The following is a 22,237-nucleotide window of genomic DNA, read 5'->3' on the forward strand; positions in this document are numbered from 1 at the left end:
GAGAAGAGGGTTGGATTCAGACACTATCGATTCTACCCTCATCTCAACATTTCCTCATTCACTTGAGCTCTTCCCTCATCAGTAGAACTGCAAGCAGTGACCCTAGCAACTAGGAGCTGGCTTCTAATACACATTAGACTTCATGTGGTCAGAACCAAGAATTCTGTTTCTAATCTAAGAAAATGGTCTATGAGAATTAAGTAACTTCCCTTGTCACAAAGTAAAAGCCATAAAGGTTAAAGAGTGAGAGCTTTATCCTCTTAGAGGAAACTTTGTGACTGATATGTTTTGAGCCCACTCATGTTTTGGGACATTCTCAGATCCCTCTCCAATAGATCCCCTGGGATCACTTGAGTCTCAGAACTATACAAAATGAGAAAGATTAGGCATGTATTAGGTTCCCCAACTTTCATCTCAAAACAAGGAATAAATATTGTAAATTAAATTACGTATATAAGTTGAATTCAGAAACTCACCCTTCTTAGTTCAGAAAACCACAGAGCTGGTTCCCTTATCATTGATTGTCACTCTGTTGATATTGGAAATGTAATTTCAGATTCTTTGGGCTTGATTTCCTTGATTCTAAGAGGAGATAATCTAGACATATGCTTAGGAAATGTTTTATGATCTAGTGTAATTTATGATTATATTGTCCTTTCAAGCAGTAAAAAAAGTAAAAGGCTTTAATTATCACACTTGCTAGTAATTATACACAGAAAGAATTAGTGTGAATATAATGATGTAATGCTGTTGGATAAAAACTGGGTAGAAGCTTTCTAAGTCTCTTCCCTGAGGTGTAGATTATATACATATATATATGTATATACATATATACATACATGTATTCATGTATGTATACATACATATATATGCATATATACATATATAAATACATATATAAATATATATATGTATATATATATATATAAATGGAATAAGGAAATTATAGATCCCTGTGTGTGATCTGTCTTTAGTTCTTTAGTTCTTATGGACCTATTCTTTTTATCATTTTTGCTTTACTCCGGGGACTGTGCCTCCCTCAGGTAGATCCAAAGTTAATTCTCATCTCTTCATTATCTTCACCTCTGAAGGGAAAGCTAGGACACTGCTTGATTCCCTCTCTATGCCCATTTCCTAAGTGGACATATTTCTGTAAGAGTCTTACTTCCAGCTGTCTTTGTTTTTTTATCTGAAATTTTTTAAATGGTGCAATATTCAAGTTTTGCAGCAATATGTTTCATATTATACATGTAAGCATCCTAATTCGATTCCCCTCCTTTTAGTGAGGTCCAAACTGACACACAGAGCTTTGGTTGCTAACAAGAAGTGCTAATTAACTTGATTCCTTAATCCATTGCTAAATGTAAATTTTAAGTGTTATTTAAACTTCTATATTATTTTATCCACAATATTCTGATAGAATGAAATCTAATTTGGCCGAAAGTTTATTTTTTCTAAAAATGAAACAAATCAAATTTTGAGGCTTTTCAAATGGAAATCTTGTGACCAACTTTAACATATTTTTGGCACGTCAATTAATGCTAAAATACAAAACAGAGTGGCTGCACCTCTGTATGCTTACAAGGGTTCCCAAGTAGTGTAATTATTATTTACTTCTTTAGATACACGTTTTTCTGAAAAGGGAAGAGACATTTTTTTCAAACGGGTAAGATGTAAATGAAAAAAATTTCCAACTGGGTCAACTATTTTTTAAATATAGGCCTTGGCATGTGAAAATAATATATGTTGATATTGAGATCAAGGGATATGGTTTGAGTGCCATGAAAATGATAAATCAAGGAAATAGCAAGGGGTTAAAAATTGTAAGTCAATGTTGAACATCTAAAAATACAGAAAAGCAAGCTTTTCAGTGCTGTTCAGTTCATAATATGTAACCCTTCAGAGGAGATTCAGTTCAGCTCAGTCACAGTCGTGTCTGACTCTTTGCCACCCCATGAGCTGCAGCACGCCAGGCCTCCCTGTCCAACACCAACTCCTGGAGCCTACACAAACTCATGTCCATTGAGTCGGGGATGCTATCCAGCCATCTCACCCTCTTTTGTCCCCTTCTCCTCCTGCCTTCAATCTTTCCCAGCATCAGGGTCTTTTCAAATGAGTCAGCTCTTTGCATCAGGTGGCCAAAGTATTGGAGTTTCAGCTTCAACATCAGTACTTCCAATGAACACCCAGGACTGATCTCCTTTAGGATGTACTGGTTGGATCTCCTTGCTGTCCAAGGGACTCTCAAGAGTCTTCTTCAACACCACAGTTCAAAAGCTTCAATTCTTCTATGCTCAACCCTCTTTATAGTCCAACTCTCACATCCATACATGACTACTGGAAAAACCATAGTCTTGACTAGACAGGCCTTTGTTGGCAAAGTAATGTCTCTGCGTTTTAATATGCTGTCTAGGTTGGTCATAACTTTCCTTCCAAGGAGTAAGTGTCTTTTAATTTCAAGGCTGCAGTCACCACCTGCAGTGATTTTGGAGCCCCCCAAAATAAAGTCTGTCACTGTTTCCACTGTTTTCCCATCTATTTGCCATGAAGTGATGGGGCCTAGTGCCATGATCTTAGTCTTCTGAATGTAGAGCTTTAAGTCAACTTTTTCACTCTCCTCTTTCACTTTCCTCAAGAGGCTTTTAGTTCTTCTTCATTTTCTGCCATAAGGGTGGTGTCATCTGCATATCTGAGGTTATTGATATTTCTCCTGGCAATCTTGATTTCAGCTTGTACTTCATCCAGCCCAGCATTTTGCATGGTGTTCTCTGCATATAAGTTAAATAAGCAGGGTGACAATATAGAGCCTTGATGTACACCTTTTCCTATTTGGAACCAGTCTGTTGCTCCATGTCCAGTTCTAACTGTTGCTTCCTGACCTGCATATATGTTTCTCAAGAGGCAGGTCAGGTGGTCTGGTATTCCCATCTCTTTCAGAATTTTCCACAGCTTATTGTGATCCACACAGTCAAAGGTTTTGGCATAGTCAATAAAGCAGAAATATATGTTTTTCTGAAACTCTCTTGCTGTTTTGATAATCCAGCAGATGTTGGCAATTTGATCTCTGGTTCCTCTGCCTTTTCTAAAACCAGCTTGAACATCTGGAAGTTCATGGTTCACATATTGCTGAAGCCTGGCTTAGAGAATTTTGAGCATTACTTTGCTAGCGTGTGATATGAGTGTGACTGAGAGGGAGTTTGAGCATTCTTTGGCATTGCCAAAGAATTTACCGAAATTACAATCAATATATGTACCACATCTTTATTCAATCACCTGTCAATGAACATTTATATTGTTTTCATATCATGGCTATTGTGAATATTGTTGCTTTGAATATAGGAGTACATGTAACTTTTGTAATTGTAGTTTTGACTGGATATATGCCCAGGAGTGGGGTTGCTGGATCTAAGGTGATACTTTTGGCATGTTTGAAAAAAGCATAATGGTTTTATTTACTGACAGGAGTGAGGGAAAGAGATGATGATAAGCACTGAGATGTAACATATTGGTTTCTGCAGGCCATTGTAAAACTTGGTACTTTGAGTGAAATTGAATACAGGAATTTATAACACAGTGACATGCTTTAAAAAGATGATCTTGGTTGTTGTGTTGGGAATATACTGTATGAAGCAATGGATGAATCAAGGATTTAGTCAGGAGGACTTACTTTGTAGTAATAAAAGTAAGAAATAACATTTTCTCAAATTTAGGTGGTTGTATCAGATCTGTGATATATAGTGTAATTATGAATGTATTAAAAATAGTCATATTTTATTGCATGATGTTTAAAACTCTTGTTTGGGAAGAGATACCTTAAGCAAACCAGGAGACTAATAGTAGATCAGAGAAATATATCATTTAATGATGGTGACAAACATTAGACTAATATCTATTATTGTCAAATTAATAATAATATAAAATGGATTGAAGATATTCAGCCTCCTACCCCATTAGTGGCACAGAGCTCCTAAAACCCTTGGAAACCAAAGCATGAGAAAGATCAAGGTGTACTTGGTAATGTTAATGAGGTGACTTTGGGGCCTCATCTAAGGATGCTGACTGGTTGCCAGAAGAACCAACCTTATTATTAGGGGGTTGGAGCTTCCAGTCTCTTCCTAGAACTTCTAGAATTCCATGGAGGGGAGAGGGGCTGAAGATTGGGTTCAATCACCAATGGCCAATGATTTGATCAATCATGCCTGTGCAATGAAGCCTCCATTAAACCTCAAATTGATGGGATTCCATGAGCTTCTGGGTTGGTGAAAGTGTGGAGATGCTGGGAGAGCTGTGTACCTGAGAAGGGCATGGAAGCTCCACACTCTTTCTGCAGACCTTGCCCTATTCATCTCTTCTATCCAGATGTTCATCTGTATCTTATATCAGATCATTTTATAATAAGCTGGTAACTATAAGTAAACTTTTCCTGTATTCTGTGAGCCACTCTAGCTGATGAATCAAATTTGAGGAGGGAGCCCATGGGAGACATTCTGGGAAATTATCCCATTAAAATAAAAGTACTGGAATATCAAGTATATGTACAATGTTGAATATTTTAATATAGCTGTTGGATAGAAATTATAGATCTCTATCAAAGGGGAGTGGTTTGATGTATTAGAACATATCCACAACATAGACTTTTAGAGATGTTTTAGTATAATTCTGTTAGATGAAAAAAGCAAAGGGTCAAAAATATGAAGTTTGTAATCAATTGTAAAGTCTTCATAGTTGTAATTATTTTTTATATCAGTGAGTAGGTGTTCTTGGTTATAATCATGGATAATTGAGGGTTACTGATGGATGGATAAGAGATCATATAGGAATGAGAGTGCTAAGGAAAAGGAAATCATATGCTTTAAAAATATAAAATATGCATCATATGGTCACTTATGCCATAATGTTAAAACATGTATGGGTAGGAAGGTGTGCATGTCATATTTTTATAGGTTTAAAAACTTCATTAGCTATGTGTTAGCAATAGTACCCCAAAGTCAAAGAAACACTAGAAGTAAGACAAGGGAAGAGGAAATCCCTAATGTGAAATTTTGAGTAAAATATTGAGCTTCCAAAGACACCAGGGTTAAATTATTAAATTATCTTCATACTATATAAACAATTTCCTAAGTCTGTATTTCCTTGAGGATTTGTGCTATGCAGAGGCTCCTGAGAAAATCTCTTTATCAAATCCCTGAGATCTTGAATCTCAGAATAAAATACATATTATTATGTTGAAAACCAAGAGTGCTGTTTGGATTCCTTTTTGTGGTTTAATGATCACCTCTGGGCAAAACCTTAATTAAAAATCATTATCTTCATCTGACTGACTCTCAGAGCAAAAGAAATGCTGAGACTTATAAATGCTCTGAGCCCCTCCACAGGGATGGAGGAGACGGGGTGAGTTCAGTTCTGCTGCCTCTTGCAGCAGAAGAGCTCTTCCTCTTTGGAGAGCCATGGTGGAGGGGGAACCACAAAGACAGTTCTGATGCCTGTAGAAAAACAAGATTGAGCATTGAATCCTTTTTGTTTATTATGTCTTTCACAAACCATCGCCATTGGAAAGTAACAGATTTTTCTGCTTCCCCCAATTCTGGCCCTGAGATAACGTCTGGCCCACAACTAACGGGTCTGTGGGCGAGGAAATTAGAAATTAAAGGTAGTGCTGAGATCAGTGGGTTTGCAGTGTTTCTAAGCCTTGTACTCTTTAGGGAATTTCTTATGCAGGAGACCCAGGTTCTAGGCCTGACTTAATGACTTCCTTGTGTATGCTTGAGAAGCCAAAAGTTTCTCTCTGAGTCTGTTTCCCCAACTCTGCTTTGGACTTGTGATTATGATCGCCCCCTACACAATGTCCAGTCTGCATTGGTAGCTAGCACAGGGTAGATGAATTGTGGTAAGTAAATATTAACAAATACAAACTTAAGCAGGTGAAGGAATAAAAACTGTTAGTGACAAATTGAGGGGAGAAAAGGTGAGAAATGCTTGCTCTTCTTACATTCTCTTGAACTCTTACATTCTCCCAGTATTACTATGCTGATGCCCCCTCAGCACTCGCCTTTCTCAGTATGAGCAGAGCCAGATGCATTTATTTATAATTTATTTCTGTAAAATAGTTAAGCCTCAGCAGAGTCTTTGGGTTCTTGGTCCTGAATGGACTGGCCATGGGATTGCATGGGGAATCTGAGTTCTGCCTCAAATATGACCCTATTCTCTTATCTTTCAGATCCCACTGGAAGAGAATGGATGTTGGAAACAGCTCATTGGTCACTGAGTTTATTCTTGTGGGTTTAACTAAACATCTGGAGATCCAGGTGCCCCTGTTCTTCCTCTTCTTGGGAATTTACATCATCACCGTGGCAGGAAACCTGGGCTTAGTCACTCTAATTAGACTGACTTCTCAGCTCCACACTCCAATGTACTACTTCCTCTTTAATTTATCCTGTATTGATCTCTGTTACTCTTCTGTCATCACCCCCAAACTGTTGGTAAACTTTGTGTCAAAGAGGAACACAATCTCCTATGCAGGGTGCATGACTCAGCTGTTTTTCTACTGCTTCTTTGTCAATGCAGAGTGCTATGTACTGACAGTGATGGCCTATGATCGCTATGTGGCCATCTGCAAGCCCCTGCTGTATAAGGTCACCATGTCCACTCAGGTCTGTTCTTTAATGGCTGTGATTGTGTATTTGGGAGCCTTTATTGCTGCCTGGGCCCACACAGGATGCATGTTGAGGTTGACCTTCTGTGATGCCAACACCATCAACCACTACATGTGTGACATCCTCCCCCTCCTGGAGCTCTCCTGCACCAGCACTCACATCAATGAACTGGTGGTTCTCATCATCGTTGGCTTTGATGTTGCTGTGCCTGGACTCACTGTCATTGTCTCATATGTTTTTATCCTCTCCAGTATCCTCCGCATCAGTTCCACAGAAGGAAGATCCAAAGCCTTCAGTACTTGTAGCTCACATATAATTGTTGTCTCTGTTTTCTTTGGATCAGGGGCATTCATGTATCTTCATCCTTCTTCAGTTTTGTCCATGAACCAGAAGAAAGTGTCCACCATATTCTATACTATTTTGGTGCCCATGCTTAATCCTCTGATCTACAGCTTCAGAAACAAGGAGGTTAAGGTCGCCCTGAAGAAAACCTTGAGTAGAAACATATCTTTCTAAACTGGAACAGTATTAATTATGATAATAGAATACACCTTTCTTTCAAAATAATTTTTTTCTATATAGAGTTCTTTCACACAGGACGAAGTTAGGTATAATAGAAAGTCTGTGTAATAGAAAGACTTTGATTTAGAAGGTTTGGGTTTAATACTCTGCAAAATACGGGTATCCTGTTACTTTATAGGGTTATTGGGAAGAAACTGATGCAACTTAATATTTGTAGCAAAGAATTGGGGGTCTCACAGCTGTGAAATTTATTCCTGCCTCCTTTCTCTTCTTCCTCTATTTCTATCTTCCCTCCCAGTGCTTTCCTCTCAAAAATCAGAAAGAATATTCACACCTTTTTAAAGTAAGTTGACTAGTTCATAGTTGATAAGAATGTTCTGATTATGGAAAATTTCTACACAGAAAACAATGTGAACTTCAAATGTGAAGTTCACATTTGAACTTTAAACCTATGTTTAACTTCCTGATATCTCTGTTTGAATGCTCTATAGGCATCTGAACTTAACTTGTAAGAATCAACTTAATCACAGAAACATCACCAAGCCTACCAAGCTCTCTTCTCTTCTTTTGATCTCTGTCACTGTGAATGGTGCCATCTACTTATTTGCTCAAATCCCAAATTGGTATCTTCCATGACCCCCCTCTCTTTACTTATCCTCCACACCCAATTTACCAACTGCTAACAATTCTTGTTCTTATGAACATTTCTCATCCTTTCTCATTGAGACACCAGTCTTCCAAATGTCTTCTCCCTTTCTTGTCTTTCCCCTTAAAATTCATTCTCCACACTGCAACCGGAATGCTCCTTCCATACTTCAAATAAAATCACATTTACCTTGGTTTACTCTCTTCACTGGAATTTCTTTCAAGGTAAAACCAAAGTTCCACAGTAGAACAAGCAAGGATCTTTCTGTCTGAACCCTGTTCACCTCTCCAGTCTGATCTTCTGTTGCTACAACTCCTTACTCCCTGCTTCTTCCCAGTACTCTGCAAAAGTTATACTGAACTTTCCCAAATTAAATAAACACTTGTTCCTTTGCATTACTTTTCTATAAGCTCTTCTCTTAGTCTGGAACACCTTCATGTACAAAGAAAGAGTCCTTTGTCTTATGCAGCCTGTCTATCCTTCAGGTATTAGGTTATCCAGAACTCCAGGAGGTCTTTCCTGGACAGAAAGATGGGTAGATGACCTTCAGGTATATGCTTACCCTCTCCTGGCACATATTCCACTCTACTGAAATTTATTTCCTTCTTAAATATTCAATGTCACTCTATGTATTTAATTATAAGAAAAATTTAAGTTATTTATTTGCAGGAAAATATTTAGTTCAATACAAGGGAATAAGTTAGGTAAAACATCTGTTTACTTATTCAACTTGGATTTTCAAAAGTGGGAAGAGAATCACATGATAACTTATAGAGTACACAGAGGGTTTCTCTTATTTTCATTTTTCTGCCTTTCCATGAAAACTCATTTTGCTCACTGAACAATGAGACTTCCTCCTGGTTATATTCTATTTGCTTTCCTTTTTCTAGCATGCTTTTATTATCTATTTAGAACCCACCTTGTTTTCTGTTGATGTTTAGGTGTCAGTTGAATGGAAACCTGTCTAACGCACCTTGCAAAGTTTAGGTGCTCTTTTTTTTTAATTTCCCAGAGTGTAGCAGTCAGGCCTGACATGAAGTAATGAGAGCAATTTTCACATGCTTTTCTAATCATCTGATTATCTGTCTTCCCTGTGAGGGAAGGCACCTTGGGTATCTTCTTGGTTATATCTCTAGGGCTTAACAAAGTGTTGGGTGTTTAGTAAAGGCTCAATATTTATGTTTTAAACTTTTAGTCATAGAGAAGAGATATTTGGGGAGAAGGTGAGTCATTCTAAGAATTATTACCACTTCTCCCTCCTAGAATGATTTTTTTTACCAGTTTGTTCCCACGGTGCTTTTCTTAATGCACAGAGATGGAAAACAAAAATGGATTTATTTTTATGTAGATTGTTGAGTGTATTTAAGAGTCAAGAAGTGATTTAAGAATCAAGAGTTGGACAGACTCCTAGAAGCCCACTAGGGTGAGCGAGCTCACAGTTTCTGGTTTAAATTTTTACTACTTGGGTTTAAATTTCAGTTCTGCCATTTGTGAAATATACGACTCTGAAAAAGTTATTTGACATTTAAGAATAGCTGTTTCCTCATTTCCAAAATTAGAAAAATAATAGTACCAATTTAAAAGGATTTTTGTAAAGGTTGTTACTTATTTGCTTGGGATTCAAGCTACAGTAAATGAGGTATAGTCCTGGATTTGACCCTATATAGCAGTATCATTTCATTTTTAGAACCTTAGTTTAATAATGTGAAAAATAAGAGACTTGGCTGTATGATAACATGTGTTCTATTCATTAAAAAAATCTTGCAATCACTGTCTCTCAGTTTCTTGACTTATACACTAATAAGATTGAACTGAATTAATCATTCTTAACTTGGATATGTGTTAGAATCATTCAGAATAATAATTCATATTATTACCTTCTTTTCCATTTCAAGACCTACTGTGTTGGAATACATCTCAGATCAGGACTCAAGAATATGCTCTTTTAAAATTATTTTCAAATGATTATCTTCCTGTTTGGTTAACTGGTGATTCGGAGCTTTCCATTTCTAATGTTCTGTGATTATAAAATTGTCTCTTGACAAGGAGATATGTGGGCACATATAAACTTTAATAATAAGCAATTTCATGGTATCAAGAAAGTTAATTCACAATTTCAAGAAGGAAAGAGGAGTCAGTAGCATTCAGTGCTATAGAGAGTTTAGATGGCTTTTGCATTGGGAATCTATAAACTCTGGAGGATAATATTATGGAAATGATAGAAGTGAAAGTCTGATTGCAGATGAGTAAGGAGTGGAGGACAGGGAGGGAGTAGAACAAATTCATAGATTACCCATGTGAGTATTCCAATCTCAGGGTGAGTGCAGAAAAAGAAACTATAAGAAAAACTTTTTCAAAAACTTAGTGAAAACTTCTGTAAATATAAAAATAGAGAATAAAGGATACCAACTTTCACCTTTTGCTATATGCTGAATTAGATACTCTAGTGGGCCCCATTTCTACAAAATAGCTAGATCTTGCATCTGATATCATATACATCAAATTGTACAATAAAATATACAGGAAATTGTCAAGGGGAACAGGAACCCGCACTCTTTGTATGGCGAGACCGAACTTTCGTGATGCCAGTATTGTCAATATACTGGTATATTGTCAATATACCATCTTTGCAATATACTTCTTGTGCTTCAGCTTTCCTGCACCAGTACTTGCAACAGTGAGCTTGTGGTTTGTCTTCTAATAGGATGAACATTTTGGTTCACACCAGCACTACTTTCACTTATACTTTTATCATCTCCAGTATTATCTCCGTCAGCTCCACAGAGAGCAGAGCTAAAGCTCTGATTCAGTACTTCAGCACCCAAGATTCCCATATAATGACTGTTTCACTTTTCTTCTGGGCAATAGCATTCATGTACAGCTCAGCTTCTAATGAAGAGTCTATGGGTTGGGGAAATGTGATCTCAGTTTTTCATACAAATGTTGGGCCCATCTTGAACTCCATTACCTATAGTCTAAGCAATAATGATGTCAATTTTCTACGAAGAAAACCCTAAGAAGAACTTGGCAGCAACAGAATTTGTGTGAGGAATTTGGAGGACTGTATTGTTCTGCTGATTTCGTTTGGGTTTCTTCATGGCTGGATCTTCACATTAATCAAATGGAAATGGAATATATTTTCTACTTTGATTCAGAGTCTTTTCCTTCCTTTCATCCTCCTTTCCTTCCTTTTTTTTGCTTTCTTTTCTTTCTTTCTTCTCTCTTTCTGAGGTTTCTCAGCATTTCCTCTCCCTTCTCCTCTTAACTTTTACAATTGTAATTATGTAATTGCAACATAAAGGAAAATAGAGAAAGTACTATTACTCTGTCTTTGCTATGTGGAATGATATCTACCTCTGGGGCAAATATTGCAGATTCTGTAATAAATTAATAGAATAATATCACAAAATATCTATCTACACACTAAAGCAGTATGTCTAATAAGTTGAGGACTTAGTGCTGAGTATGTCCTTGGTGTCAGTAATAGAATTCATATGCCACAGACACAGTTTCAAATTTGTTCACAAAAACAAAAGCAATGAACAAGAGCTTTTGTGATTTACTGCTTTCATTCTTTCCTGATTTTATTAACACATGCAAAATTTTTGTCAACTTCTATTAGTCTTTAGAAATTATTAGATGAAAAAATATAAAATGGCAGTCAGTGTAGATGTGTGCTGAAAATAGGTACTATGGTGAATGCTGCCCTGTTTGGTTTGTATCAACTTCTCCAGCATTAGTCTTTTCTTCATAGTTTTAAGTATTCTTTGTTAATCCTATTATACTACTCGACACAGTTAATCTTGAAAAAGAATTACTCTCTGCTACCCGTAATAGATTATGAAATCCTATAAAACTCAGACTCTTTTTTTTTTAAAATCTTTGTATTCTTGGTGTTTGACACAATTTTTGTTTGGAAATCATTCAGCGTTGTATACTCTTAATATTGCAATGTAAAATAAATTATAGTACTTTTTGCTTCCAAAACATAAAAGCTGGTGTTTCAACCATTCAGTATGAAGAAGATATTGCTTAATATAAAATTTTGAGATAATTAAAATGCTTCCAAATGCTGCAGTGCCTCTCTTTGCATCTAATCTTAGTGATTTTTTTATTTAAAAATTTCAGAAAGTCAATATAAATCATACATATATATTTTATTTCTGTGGTTTTAGAGCATGAATTCATTGAAATCATTTTTAAAGTGGCTGTGGTTTCATATTTTAAGGCATAAATAAGATATATGAAAGTATTTGTTAATTTCTGACAACAAACAATTCCACTTTGCTTTGACAATGAATTAGGTGTATATTTGTCTTAGAGATTGTTTTTTACTTTTCTCATTCCCAAGAGAAATTGTGCAGTGGAATAGAAAGCAAGGAATTTTACTGAGGGTAAATGAAAAAGCTGAAAGAAATTAAAGAGTGTTAGAATGGTAAGAGATGTTTTATTAACATTAGTAGCAATTTCTGAGAATATATCTCTAGGGCTAAGGTAGCTGGTTGATTTAAAAATATGCTGTTGATGTATTCCATTGGGTAAAAGAAAATTATTTTGAAAACCTATCTCAGAAGTCCCAATACTTCTAAATTTATCCATCCACAATATTTATATTGTATTTATTTTGACTAAATCTGTCATATCTGTACAAAAGCAGATTAACTAGTGTACCATGTAGAGATTTGTAGGCTACATTAAATTATCAGAATAAGACAATATGGAAAAGATTAAAAATAACTTCAAAGTAAATACCATAACAATACTGTCTTTCATAATTTGGCCTCTATCACAGCTCCAGCATTTTCTCTTGGTATACTGCCTCCTTCTAGCCCCTCCCCACAAAAAAACCACTTTCCCCCCAAATATTCCAACTATCTCTTAACTTTGTATATTTGCTTTATGTCTTCCCCTTCTTTGAATTCATTTGTTGCTTCATCTTAGATAATAATACTGGGATGACTGAAAAATATGCAAAACTTCTCTGAGTGGAAATTTCTCATATGTCAGCCTGCAGGGGATTTTCTCAGGGAAAATTAAATGCTTAAACAGAAAAGGGGATGATCCAGTATGAGTGGGAAGTAGAACATACAAAAAATAGACACATTAGAGCCTCAGCAATTTTTATTAGTAGAATATTAATCTGTAAAAATTGTTGTGGAGTATAGAGGGGCTACTTGCACTCCAAGAGCAGAGGATTAAGGGGATACTTATACTCTGCTCTTGGAGTTTCCCTCCATATGGAGTAGGAGCATTAGTGCAATCACTTTGCCTTTCTCTAGGCTTTACCTGATTGGGAAGAACATTTACCTTCTCTTTTTTCATTTGTTGTTCAGTCACACAGTTGTATCCGACTATTTGTGACCCCATGGATTGCAGCATGCCAGGCCTCCCTGTCTGTCACCAACTCCTGGAGTCCATTGAAACCCATGTCCTTTGAGTCAGTGATGCCATACAACCATCTCATCCTCTGTCGTCCCCATCTCCTCCTGCCCTCAATCTTCCCCAGCATCAGGGTCTTTTCAGATGAGTCAGCTCTTTGCATCAGGTGGCCAAAGTATTGGAGTTTCAACTTCAGCATCAGTCCTTCCAGTGACTACTCAGGACTGATCTCCTTTAGGATGGACTGGTTGGGTCTCCATGGGACTCTCAAGAGTCTTCTCCAACACCACAGTTCAAAAGCATCAATTCTTTGGCACTCAGCTTTCTTAATAGTCCAACTCTCACATCCGTACATGACCACTGGAGAAACCACGGCCTTGACTAGACGGACCTTTGTTGACAAAGTAATGTCTCTGCTTTTCAATATGCTATCTAGGTTGGTCATAACTTTAGATTTACATATAAATTCTAACATGACTTCAAGAATAGATGACCTTTAATTTATGTGAATATTTTTGTGGAGAAGAACTAGAGGGATAAATCCCTCAAATTGTTAACAACATTGAGATCTCACCAAAAGATGATAGTTTAAGAAAGTACAATTAATAAGGCAACCTAACCTGTTCAAGGGCTTCCCTGGTGGCTCAGCTGATAAAGAATCTGCCTGCAATGCGGGAAACCTGGGTTCAATCTCTGGGTTGGGAAGATCCCCTAGAGAAGGGAACGGCTACCCACTCCAGTATTCCAGCCCAGGAAATTCCATGGACTGTATAGAGTCCATGTGTTGCAAGAGTCAGACCTGGCTGAGAGACTTTCACTTTCAGCCTGTTTGGAAGCATCAGAAATTTACTTTTGCTCCTATGCTACAGAAATACTTTGATTGATTGAGATGTTACCTGGTGGCCCAAAGTAACTAAAATATTGAAATCATTCATTGCACAAAAGAATTAGATTTGTTCCAGAAGCAACTATATTTGAGACCCTATGTTCCCTTAATTAATTTTATGACAGAAAACAGATGGACTATTAAATAGAAAAAATTCAAAAGCTTTCCCAGACAGCACATCTCTTTGGGACTGTCTGAGAACAACTGGAGTAGAGATTCAGACAAAAAAATTTTGCTAGGAAGAATGTTTGGTGAAACAGTTTGTAAATTCTACAGTTTTATAGAAGACAGTGTATATATCATTACTGCATTTTACTAACAGAGACTAGTCCCTTGGGTGATCTTTTTGAGACCTAATTTGTTTTTTTTTTTTTTTTCCATTGATTGCCTAATGCACATAAGACCAAATCTTGAGGCATTTGTAGACCTTTGGGAATTAGCAGTTGTATATTTCTAAGCTCCGTCTCAATATCTGCAAACAACATCAAGATCCAGTCTTTGAAAGGAAATAAATATCTTAAGGTGAGTGGATATCAACTTCTCAGCAGAGACAAAGTTCGAAGTGATGCTGGGATTGGTTCTATTTAAACACTGTAATTAGTGTTTTTTTTCCTTCATGATATTAGGTTAATAATATAAAACAGTTTTTCAGTGCTTAATATATACCAGTTTTTTAATAACCTCTATTAACTAAAAGGATCTTAGGAGGCAGATTTTACAGATGAAGACATTGAGTCACAAGTGATATAATTGCCCTAAATCACACAAATCTTATGTGGTAAAACCAACACATGATTTTAGGTAGACTGAACCTAGAGTGATGTTCAAGCTCTAATCACTATGTTACTATATTTTTTATTTTTTGAGATTATATTCATTTAATTTTTCAATGACTGCAAAAAGACATACATTGCAAGACAAGCCAGCTGTTCTGAAAACTTTGTCTGGAGAAAGGTAATCCTGAACTTTAAATGAACTTGTTTGCTTCTTGTCAGTCCATACACTGGATGACAATTTTCTTGATCTAATTACCCATTTTTAGCAATACAGTTTCAATATTTCCTATCAGAGGCTCCAATGAGCCAGTTTTCACAGAGCCCAATTATTTTAAATCTCTCTCGTTCTGAAATCTGTTACACTGGCTTGACTAAACACTAAAGGATCTTTCTTATGTAGATGTAAATTGCTAGCAAAATGGTGTCCTATTTAAGGCAGAACTGGCAAATGAAATTCTAAATTATCAGACTTAAGTTGCTGGGCTGTTAACTGTCATTGTTAAAGTTTAAGAAATTGGTGAGAATATTTACATATGGAAAGGTCAGAATGCTCCACTATATTGTTATTGTTGTTGTTCAGTCGCTAAATTGTATCAGACTCTTTGTGACCCCATGGACTACAGAACCTCAGGGATCAGCAGCATGTAATGACCTCATCCTCTTGTTGCTCCCAGTGCTTTTCTGACCAGTTTATTGCAATTGGTATTCCTAAAACAGCAAGAACAGAGTTGACATAGTTGCTAACACAGCTCCTTCTTAAATCTGAATCCGGAATTTCTGTTATTCACAGCTTCTAATAAGCACAAAACTCTTGAAAATTCTTCCAAAGCCACTGTAGAAATGCCTGGAATCTCCTGACTGCTTTGCTTTTTAAATTATAATTAAAAAAAATTTTTGCTTTTCATGGTTAAGGAGAGTGCCCTTCTTGATGAGACCCTGGAACAAACACTGCTTTTCTCGGTGAATACACTCCTCTACTTTCATTACATGGGTAAGTGTGCCTGTTACTTTGGGGAACATTGGCAAACACAGGTAAAGTAAACTCAGAACATATTTTGTAAGTGTAAGAATCACAGATGGTAACCCAGTGGTATAAAGTTTTCAAATCTCAGTACAAGTCTTTGTCTTCATAGCTACTCTTTTTCTAGTTGAGGAAGCAAAGATTCAGAGAGGGTAACTTGCTTTAGTCACACAGATTCTATACAAAGTGCTCTTAGCCCATTCTTCACACTCCATGTGTCATTATACAATCACAGCATTTAAGATTTGAAATTGACAAAGATTTTGTTCTAAATCATACTGATGTTTTATAACATTTGCTTTGGATAAAGATACAAATAGGAATATCTCTTTTTCACAATATATGAATTCTATGAAGAATTAAGCTTCATTCTCTACTCAAAAGATTAAACCTTATGATTTATACTTTCTTGACAAAAATACCCACTTCACCAGATCCCAAAGAGACAAACATCTGTTTTCCCAATAGTATTTGAGATTTGGGTATCAAGCCAATTTTGTTCTTCTCTCTCAAATAAAGTTACACCGTAGAAAGAATAACAGGATTTCCCCCATAACTATAACTCTCTATTCCAGACCCTGCAACAAATTAGTTTAGGAAAATGTTATTAGTGTTATGCTATCTTTCAGTGAGAGAAAATAGCAAATCAACATCTGCCCTAGATAGTCCTACATGAAAAAGTAGGATTTTGCAAGAAGAGTTTTCTTAGATTTGTGTTGTTAAAGAAACAAAATTTTAGAATAAAAAAAAATTAATTAGGCATACAGACACATACACACACATATGCAAACAGTACTGTCCATAGAATTCTCCATACCAGAATACAGGAGTGGGTAGTCTTTCCCTTCTCCTGGGGATCTTCTCGACCCAGGGTTGGAACCCAGGTCTCCCACATTGCAGGTGGATTCTTTGCCAGCTGAACCACAAGGGAAGCCCCCAGTTATACTGTTCAGTTCACTTCAGTTCAATTGCTCAGTTGTGTCTGACTCATTGTGACCCCATGGACCGCAGCACCCCAGGCCTCCCTGTCCATCGCAAACTCCTGGAGCTTACTCAAACTCATGTCCATTGAATCGGTGATGACATCCAACCATCTCATTCTCTTCATCCCCTTCTCCTCCTGCCTTCAATCTTTCCCAGCATCAGGGTCTTTTCAAATAGTTATCTGGAGGTCTCCTTTTTTGCTCTTAAGTTTCTCTTCTTGCTATCCTGAGCCTTCTTTCTCATGTCTCCCCTCCTCTTTTAAAATTCTACCTTCATTGTGATTTCTCCACATTTGTTAGAAGTATTTCATAAGGAAAAGAATAACAAGGCACTAAGAGAAACCTAAGTGCATTGGCAAATGGATAAATTTTATTAAATGACATTGTGACATTTATATTGGTATCTTCAAGGTATTTTGGGCTTCTCTGATTGCTCAGTTGGTAAAGAATCCACCTGCAATGCAGGAGACCCCATTGGATTCCTGGGTCAGGAAGATCCCCTGGAGAAGGGATAGGCTACCCATTCCAGTATTCTTGGGCTCCCGTTGTGGCTCAGCTGGTAAAGAATCTGCCCGCAATGAGGGAGATCTGGATTTGATCCCTGGGTTGGGAAGATCCCCTGGAGAAGGGAAAGGCTACCCACTCCAGTATCCTGTCCTAGAAACTCCATGGAATACAGTCCCTGGGGTTGCAAATGGGACATGACTGAGCAACTTTCACTTTCACTTTTCAAGGTATTTTTACTTAGATTCAGTTTATTGGTAAATTGTAGATCACTAGATTAATATCTCCAAATAAGTGAAGAGTTACTGCATATATATTGCTTTTTCTCATTCTACTGGACTCCATCAAAGCACAGTCTAATAATGGGCTTTGTTTACTTGACAGATCAGCAACTTGAGTCTCAACATTAACAGGAATATCTCGACAGGGAGAGAAATCTTTTTTGGTTCTGACCTCTGGACAACCCTTCCTATTGGTAATGATTTTAGTATTATTTGGGATTAAAAAAGGAATTTTAGTCAGTTTATGTCTGAGTCTCTTAAAAAACTGTGCTACTCAACCCAAAATGAATGTTGGTCTGAATAATAAAAACCTCCACTTTAGTCTTAATTCTGTTCAGACAAATTCAGAGTATCTACCTGGAGATGCTTGAATTTCATGGTCTTTGCTAATCTGGTTACTTTGAGCTTTATCCTGGCAACTCTGATTCTCTTTTCTTAAGTTTTATCTAATTTTCTCAATTCAGAAACATTTTTTTCCCTCATATGTTCTTTATTTTTCTTTTCCATTGTTGTTTACGAAAGGATATTAAATATAGTTCCCTGAGCTATACAGTATGGCGTAGTTGTTTATCTATTTTATATTTAATAGTGTATGTCTACTAATACAAAACTCCTAATTTATCCCTCCCCTACCTCCATTCCCCTTTGGAAACCACAAGTTTGTTTTCTATGTCTGTGAGTGTGTTCATTTGTGTCACACTTTAGATTCCACATATAAGTGATTTCAAAAGATATTTATTCTCATGTGTTCCCAAAGATAATGACCCTGTGTAATTAAGCCTTTTAATCAATACATACATTGAGCACCCTCAGCATGTTGTGGAAGGTAGAGAGAGAAAATAAACTGAAGCGAAGTTACATAAATTTTTGTTTGTGATGAAACAGAATTTGTTTTTATTTTTCATGCAAAATAAAGGCAAATTCCGTATCACTCTATGTACAGAATTTTTTCTCCATTGATTTTATTTTCATTCAATGAAAAGTTATTAAGCTTGATTCCTTTAGGTAATAAAGAATGCATGCACTGAAAGCAGGACTCTTTTTCCCTTGATTCCTCTTTAGGAGAAACTAAGTCAGTGAAGGAGAAATCCCCAGTTCTGATAGAACAGCGTTGAGAGAGAAAGATCAGTGCAAGTTTGGCCTCTGATTACGGATAACAGATAAGAGCCAGGAATGAAACTGATTTGTTGATGGCTCAGGAAATATACCTGAAAGCTAATCTTACTTCTTTGCTGTTTCTTGAACAAGAAAGTTTTAAAATACAGTCTAAGAACAGCCTTTGGCACCATATTTCTGTTAACCACATATGCTGACAGAGGATGAAAAGAGTTTCCTGGCTTAACTGAAGTCTTCCATCCAGAGAATAATAGAGAGGTAAGTGGGAGTCTGAATTGATTAAAGCCATTGATTACATTTTTTTTTTTTTTTGGTATAATATACAATCTCTTTAATAAGTTTGTTATGTTTCTAAATTCCCTGTTTTAAAGAATATTATGATGACTCATATAGATGGATTGAGAAATCAAAAAAATAATGACTTTTATTTCATTAGAGCTAGATTAGAAGCCATGTTTCAACCAAATTTGAAGGTTCTATTCATATACGTCAGAGAAAGGAATGAGCAATATTCCTTTAAGGATATTAAAGAAAAACTAATTAGGTCTTGAAAGTTTGTACTTTTTTTTTTTTCAAAGTGAGGTACTTATTGGCTTAAGCCTAGGAGTAAAATGAAAAAGCTATGACTTATAGGGGGGTATTTGAGTGTTGGGTGGGACCAAGGCTCTAGGCTCTACTTCTAATCTTTGTCTTTGAGTGTTTATTTGTTTTTGTTTTTTGGTAGATTCTTATGCTTTTTTACTTAATTTCTTTTAATTGGAGGATAATTGCTTTACAATGTTGTGCTTGCTTCTGCCACACAACAAATTGAATCAGTGATAGTTACATGTGCATCCCATCCCTCTAGAGACTCCCTCCCACCCCATCCACTTTAGGTCATCACACAGTGCCAGGATGTGCTCTACAATGCTGGCTATACTAACTGAGAAAGGAGCATTGACATATATACACAACCATGTGTAAAATGAATAGCTTCCTACTAGCTCTCTATTGTACACATGAAAGCAAAAGTCACTCAGTCATGTCTGACTCTTTGCAACCCCATGGACTAGACAGTCCGTGGAATTCTCCAGGCCAGAATCTTGGAGTGGGTAGCCATTCCCTACTTCAGGGGATCTTCGCAACCCAGGGATTGAACCCAGGTCTCCTGCATTGCAGGCAGATTCTTCACCAGATGAGCCAACAGCAAGCCCATTTTACATATGATAGTGAATATATGCCAGTGTTACTTTCTCAATTCGTCCCACCCTCTCCTTCCCCAGCTGTGTCCACAAGTCCGTTTTTTATGTCTGCATCTCTGTTCGTGCCCTGCAAATAGGTTCATCAGTACCATGTTCTTGAGCTTTCAAGAGATCACTGGAAAAGATGAAGATATGGGACAGATGAAAGATGGACCCAATCAAGACAGGACCTGTCATGCTGCTTTGGGAATCAGAAAATAACTCTAATGCACCTATTTTGTCTCACTTCTTTCTGCAGATAACATCTTGTAAGGAATGACTACTTTAAATCATTCTTCAGCGAGTGAATTTATCCTTGAAGGGTCAACAAAATGCCCAGAGCTTCAACTGCCACTCTTCCTCCTGTTCCTTGGAATATATGTTGTCACAGTCGTGGGGAACCTGAGCGTGATCTTAATTGCTCTCCATTCTCAGCTTCACTCTTCAATGTACTGTTTTCTCAGCCATTTGTCATTCATTGATCTCTGCTACTCTTCTGTCATTACTCCAAAGATGCTGGTGAACATTCTCTTTCCTTTAATGCATGACTCAGCTTTACTTCTTCCTTATTTTTTTTTAATAGCAGAAGGTTATCTTCTCACTGTCATGGCATATGATCATTATGTTGCAATCTGCAGCCCACTGCTTTACAATATTATCATGTCCCATAGGGTCTGTTCCATAATGATGGGTATGGTATATTCACTGGGCTTGTTTGAGGCCACAGTTGACACTACCCACATATTAATGTTGTCCTGTGAGTCTCGTATCAGTCATTATTTTTGTGATATTTTTCCTTTGTTCAGTCTCTCTTGCTCTAGCACCCACATTAATGAGATAGTGTTGTTTATCATCCGAGGAGCTTATATCTTGTCACCGATACTGGCTGTACTCATCTCTTGTACTTTCATCCTCTCTAGCATCCTCTGTACTCACTCCACCAAGGGATGGTCCAAAGCCTTTGGCACTTGTAGCTCCCATCTCATGGCTGTGGTTATCTTTTTAGGGTCTATAACATTCATGTATTTCAAGAGTCCTTCTAGCAATACTATGGAGCAGGAGAAAGTGTCCTTCGTGTTCTATACCACCATGATCCCCATGCTGAACCTCTTGATCTACAACTTAAGGAACAAGGATGTGAAGAATGCACTGAGGAAGGTGCTTGGGGGAAAGTAGTCACCCCAACAGAGATTTCCACAGAGAGGAAGATGAAGTGAACCAGATGAAAAGTTGTCATGAGCTCTGTGTTATTCCTTTCTCTCTTCTAGATACAAAATTCACTGTTACTTATGAAATATATATTTGTGCTTAAGAAAGTTTGAGGCATTTTGGTCATTGTTTATCAAACAATAAGATTTTCTAATACCCAATATAGTCTTTGGAAATTTTATTTGTATTCTAGGAATAGGATTTAGCAGAAGAGGGAGGGCAAGTGAACAACAAAAACAAAAAAGAATATGTTGAAGATATTAATTTTGAAAGTGCTTGATAAATAAGGAGTGGGTTTAGTGTTGTGTTTGAAAAGAGATAATGTTAACTGATTCAACATCTTGAAGGACAGGAATAGAGATATCTTTAAACTTCCAATGGAAGCTTTTTTTTTTTTTTTTCTTGGCCAAAAGCCATTATATAGAAATACTGAGAATATGGATATCATGACAGAGCTGTGGGGGTTGCAGTACTTATAATAAAGAACCACACAAAGGTGAATTGTGGTGCGTGTGGGGGGAGGGGAGAGCATGTTTAGGGTGAAGAGGTGAGGGTAAGAGATGTCAAAGTCAGCCTAGTCTTATCATATTCAGTTAAGACCAATTATAACTAATCTAAAATCTCATGTTGCCTTTCTTTGGAGGCTATCACTTAAGCCATAACTAATCCATTAAAAGTCTAGTACAGTGTGGTTCCGGCTTGGGGTGTTGAACTTACTTTATTTTGTATAATCAGTTTAATGAGGGTAGTGCCGTTTCTTTTCTCCTGGAATTGTTATGTATATAGCTTTTTCCCACACTCTATATGAATCATAGTTTTATTTTCATTTTTTTTTTGGTCACTTTATGACTTTGCCTGTGTCCACCATTTCCCTCTGGTGCAGGAATCTAGCCCTCTTAGAGATCAGAAACACAGCCTCCTTGGTGGTTCCTTGCCTGGCCACATCATTTTGGCCATCAGTGCATAACTTTCAGCTTATTCTACTTTTAAGTATGGGGGTTTTAGGGGTTTATGCATGAAGTGGCTGGGGGTCAAGCTAAA

The 22,237-nt window shown here is 36.9% G+C and overlaps 2 protein-coding genes across 2 annotated transcripts; both read left to right on the plus strand.

Annotated features, from left to right (window-relative positions):
* The first annotated feature begins 6,227 nt into the window (after nucleotides 1-6,227).
* LOC133066742 (olfactory receptor 8B8-like) lies at nucleotides 6,228-7,169 on the plus strand. The gene has a single exon (XM_061158115.1). It carries the CDS (start codon nucleotides 6,234-6,236, stop codon nucleotides 7,167-7,169), a length of 936 nt encoding a protein of 311 aa, XP_061014098.1. The 5' UTR covers nucleotides 6,228-6,233.
* A 13,094-nt stretch (nucleotides 7,170-20,263) lies between these two features.
* On the plus strand, nucleotides 20,264-21,163 carry LOC133068127 (olfactory receptor 8D2-like). Its single transcript, XM_061159198.1, has one exon. It carries the CDS (start codon nucleotides 20,264-20,266, stop codon nucleotides 21,161-21,163), a length of 900 nt encoding a protein of 299 aa, XP_061015181.1.
* The last annotated feature ends 1,074 nt before the right edge of the window (nucleotides 21,164-22,237 follow it).

Source organism: Dama dama, chromosome 2, assembly GCF_033118175.1.
Source record: "Dama dama isolate Ldn47 chromosome 2, ASM3311817v1, whole genome shotgun sequence".
In the NCBI taxonomy this organism is placed as follows: domain Eukaryota; kingdom Metazoa; phylum Chordata; class Mammalia; order Artiodactyla; family Cervidae; genus Dama; species Dama dama.

Bases quoted from the DNA above. Each gene is read 5' to 3' on its own strand.
- LOC133066742 (XM_061158115.1), top strand. From the start codon at position 6,234: ATGGATGTTGGAAACAGCTCATTGGTCACTGAGTTTATTCTTGTGGGT.
- LOC133068127 (XM_061159198.1), top strand. From the start codon at position 20,264: ATGACTACTTTAAATCATTCTTCAGCGAGTGAATTTATCCTTGAAGGG.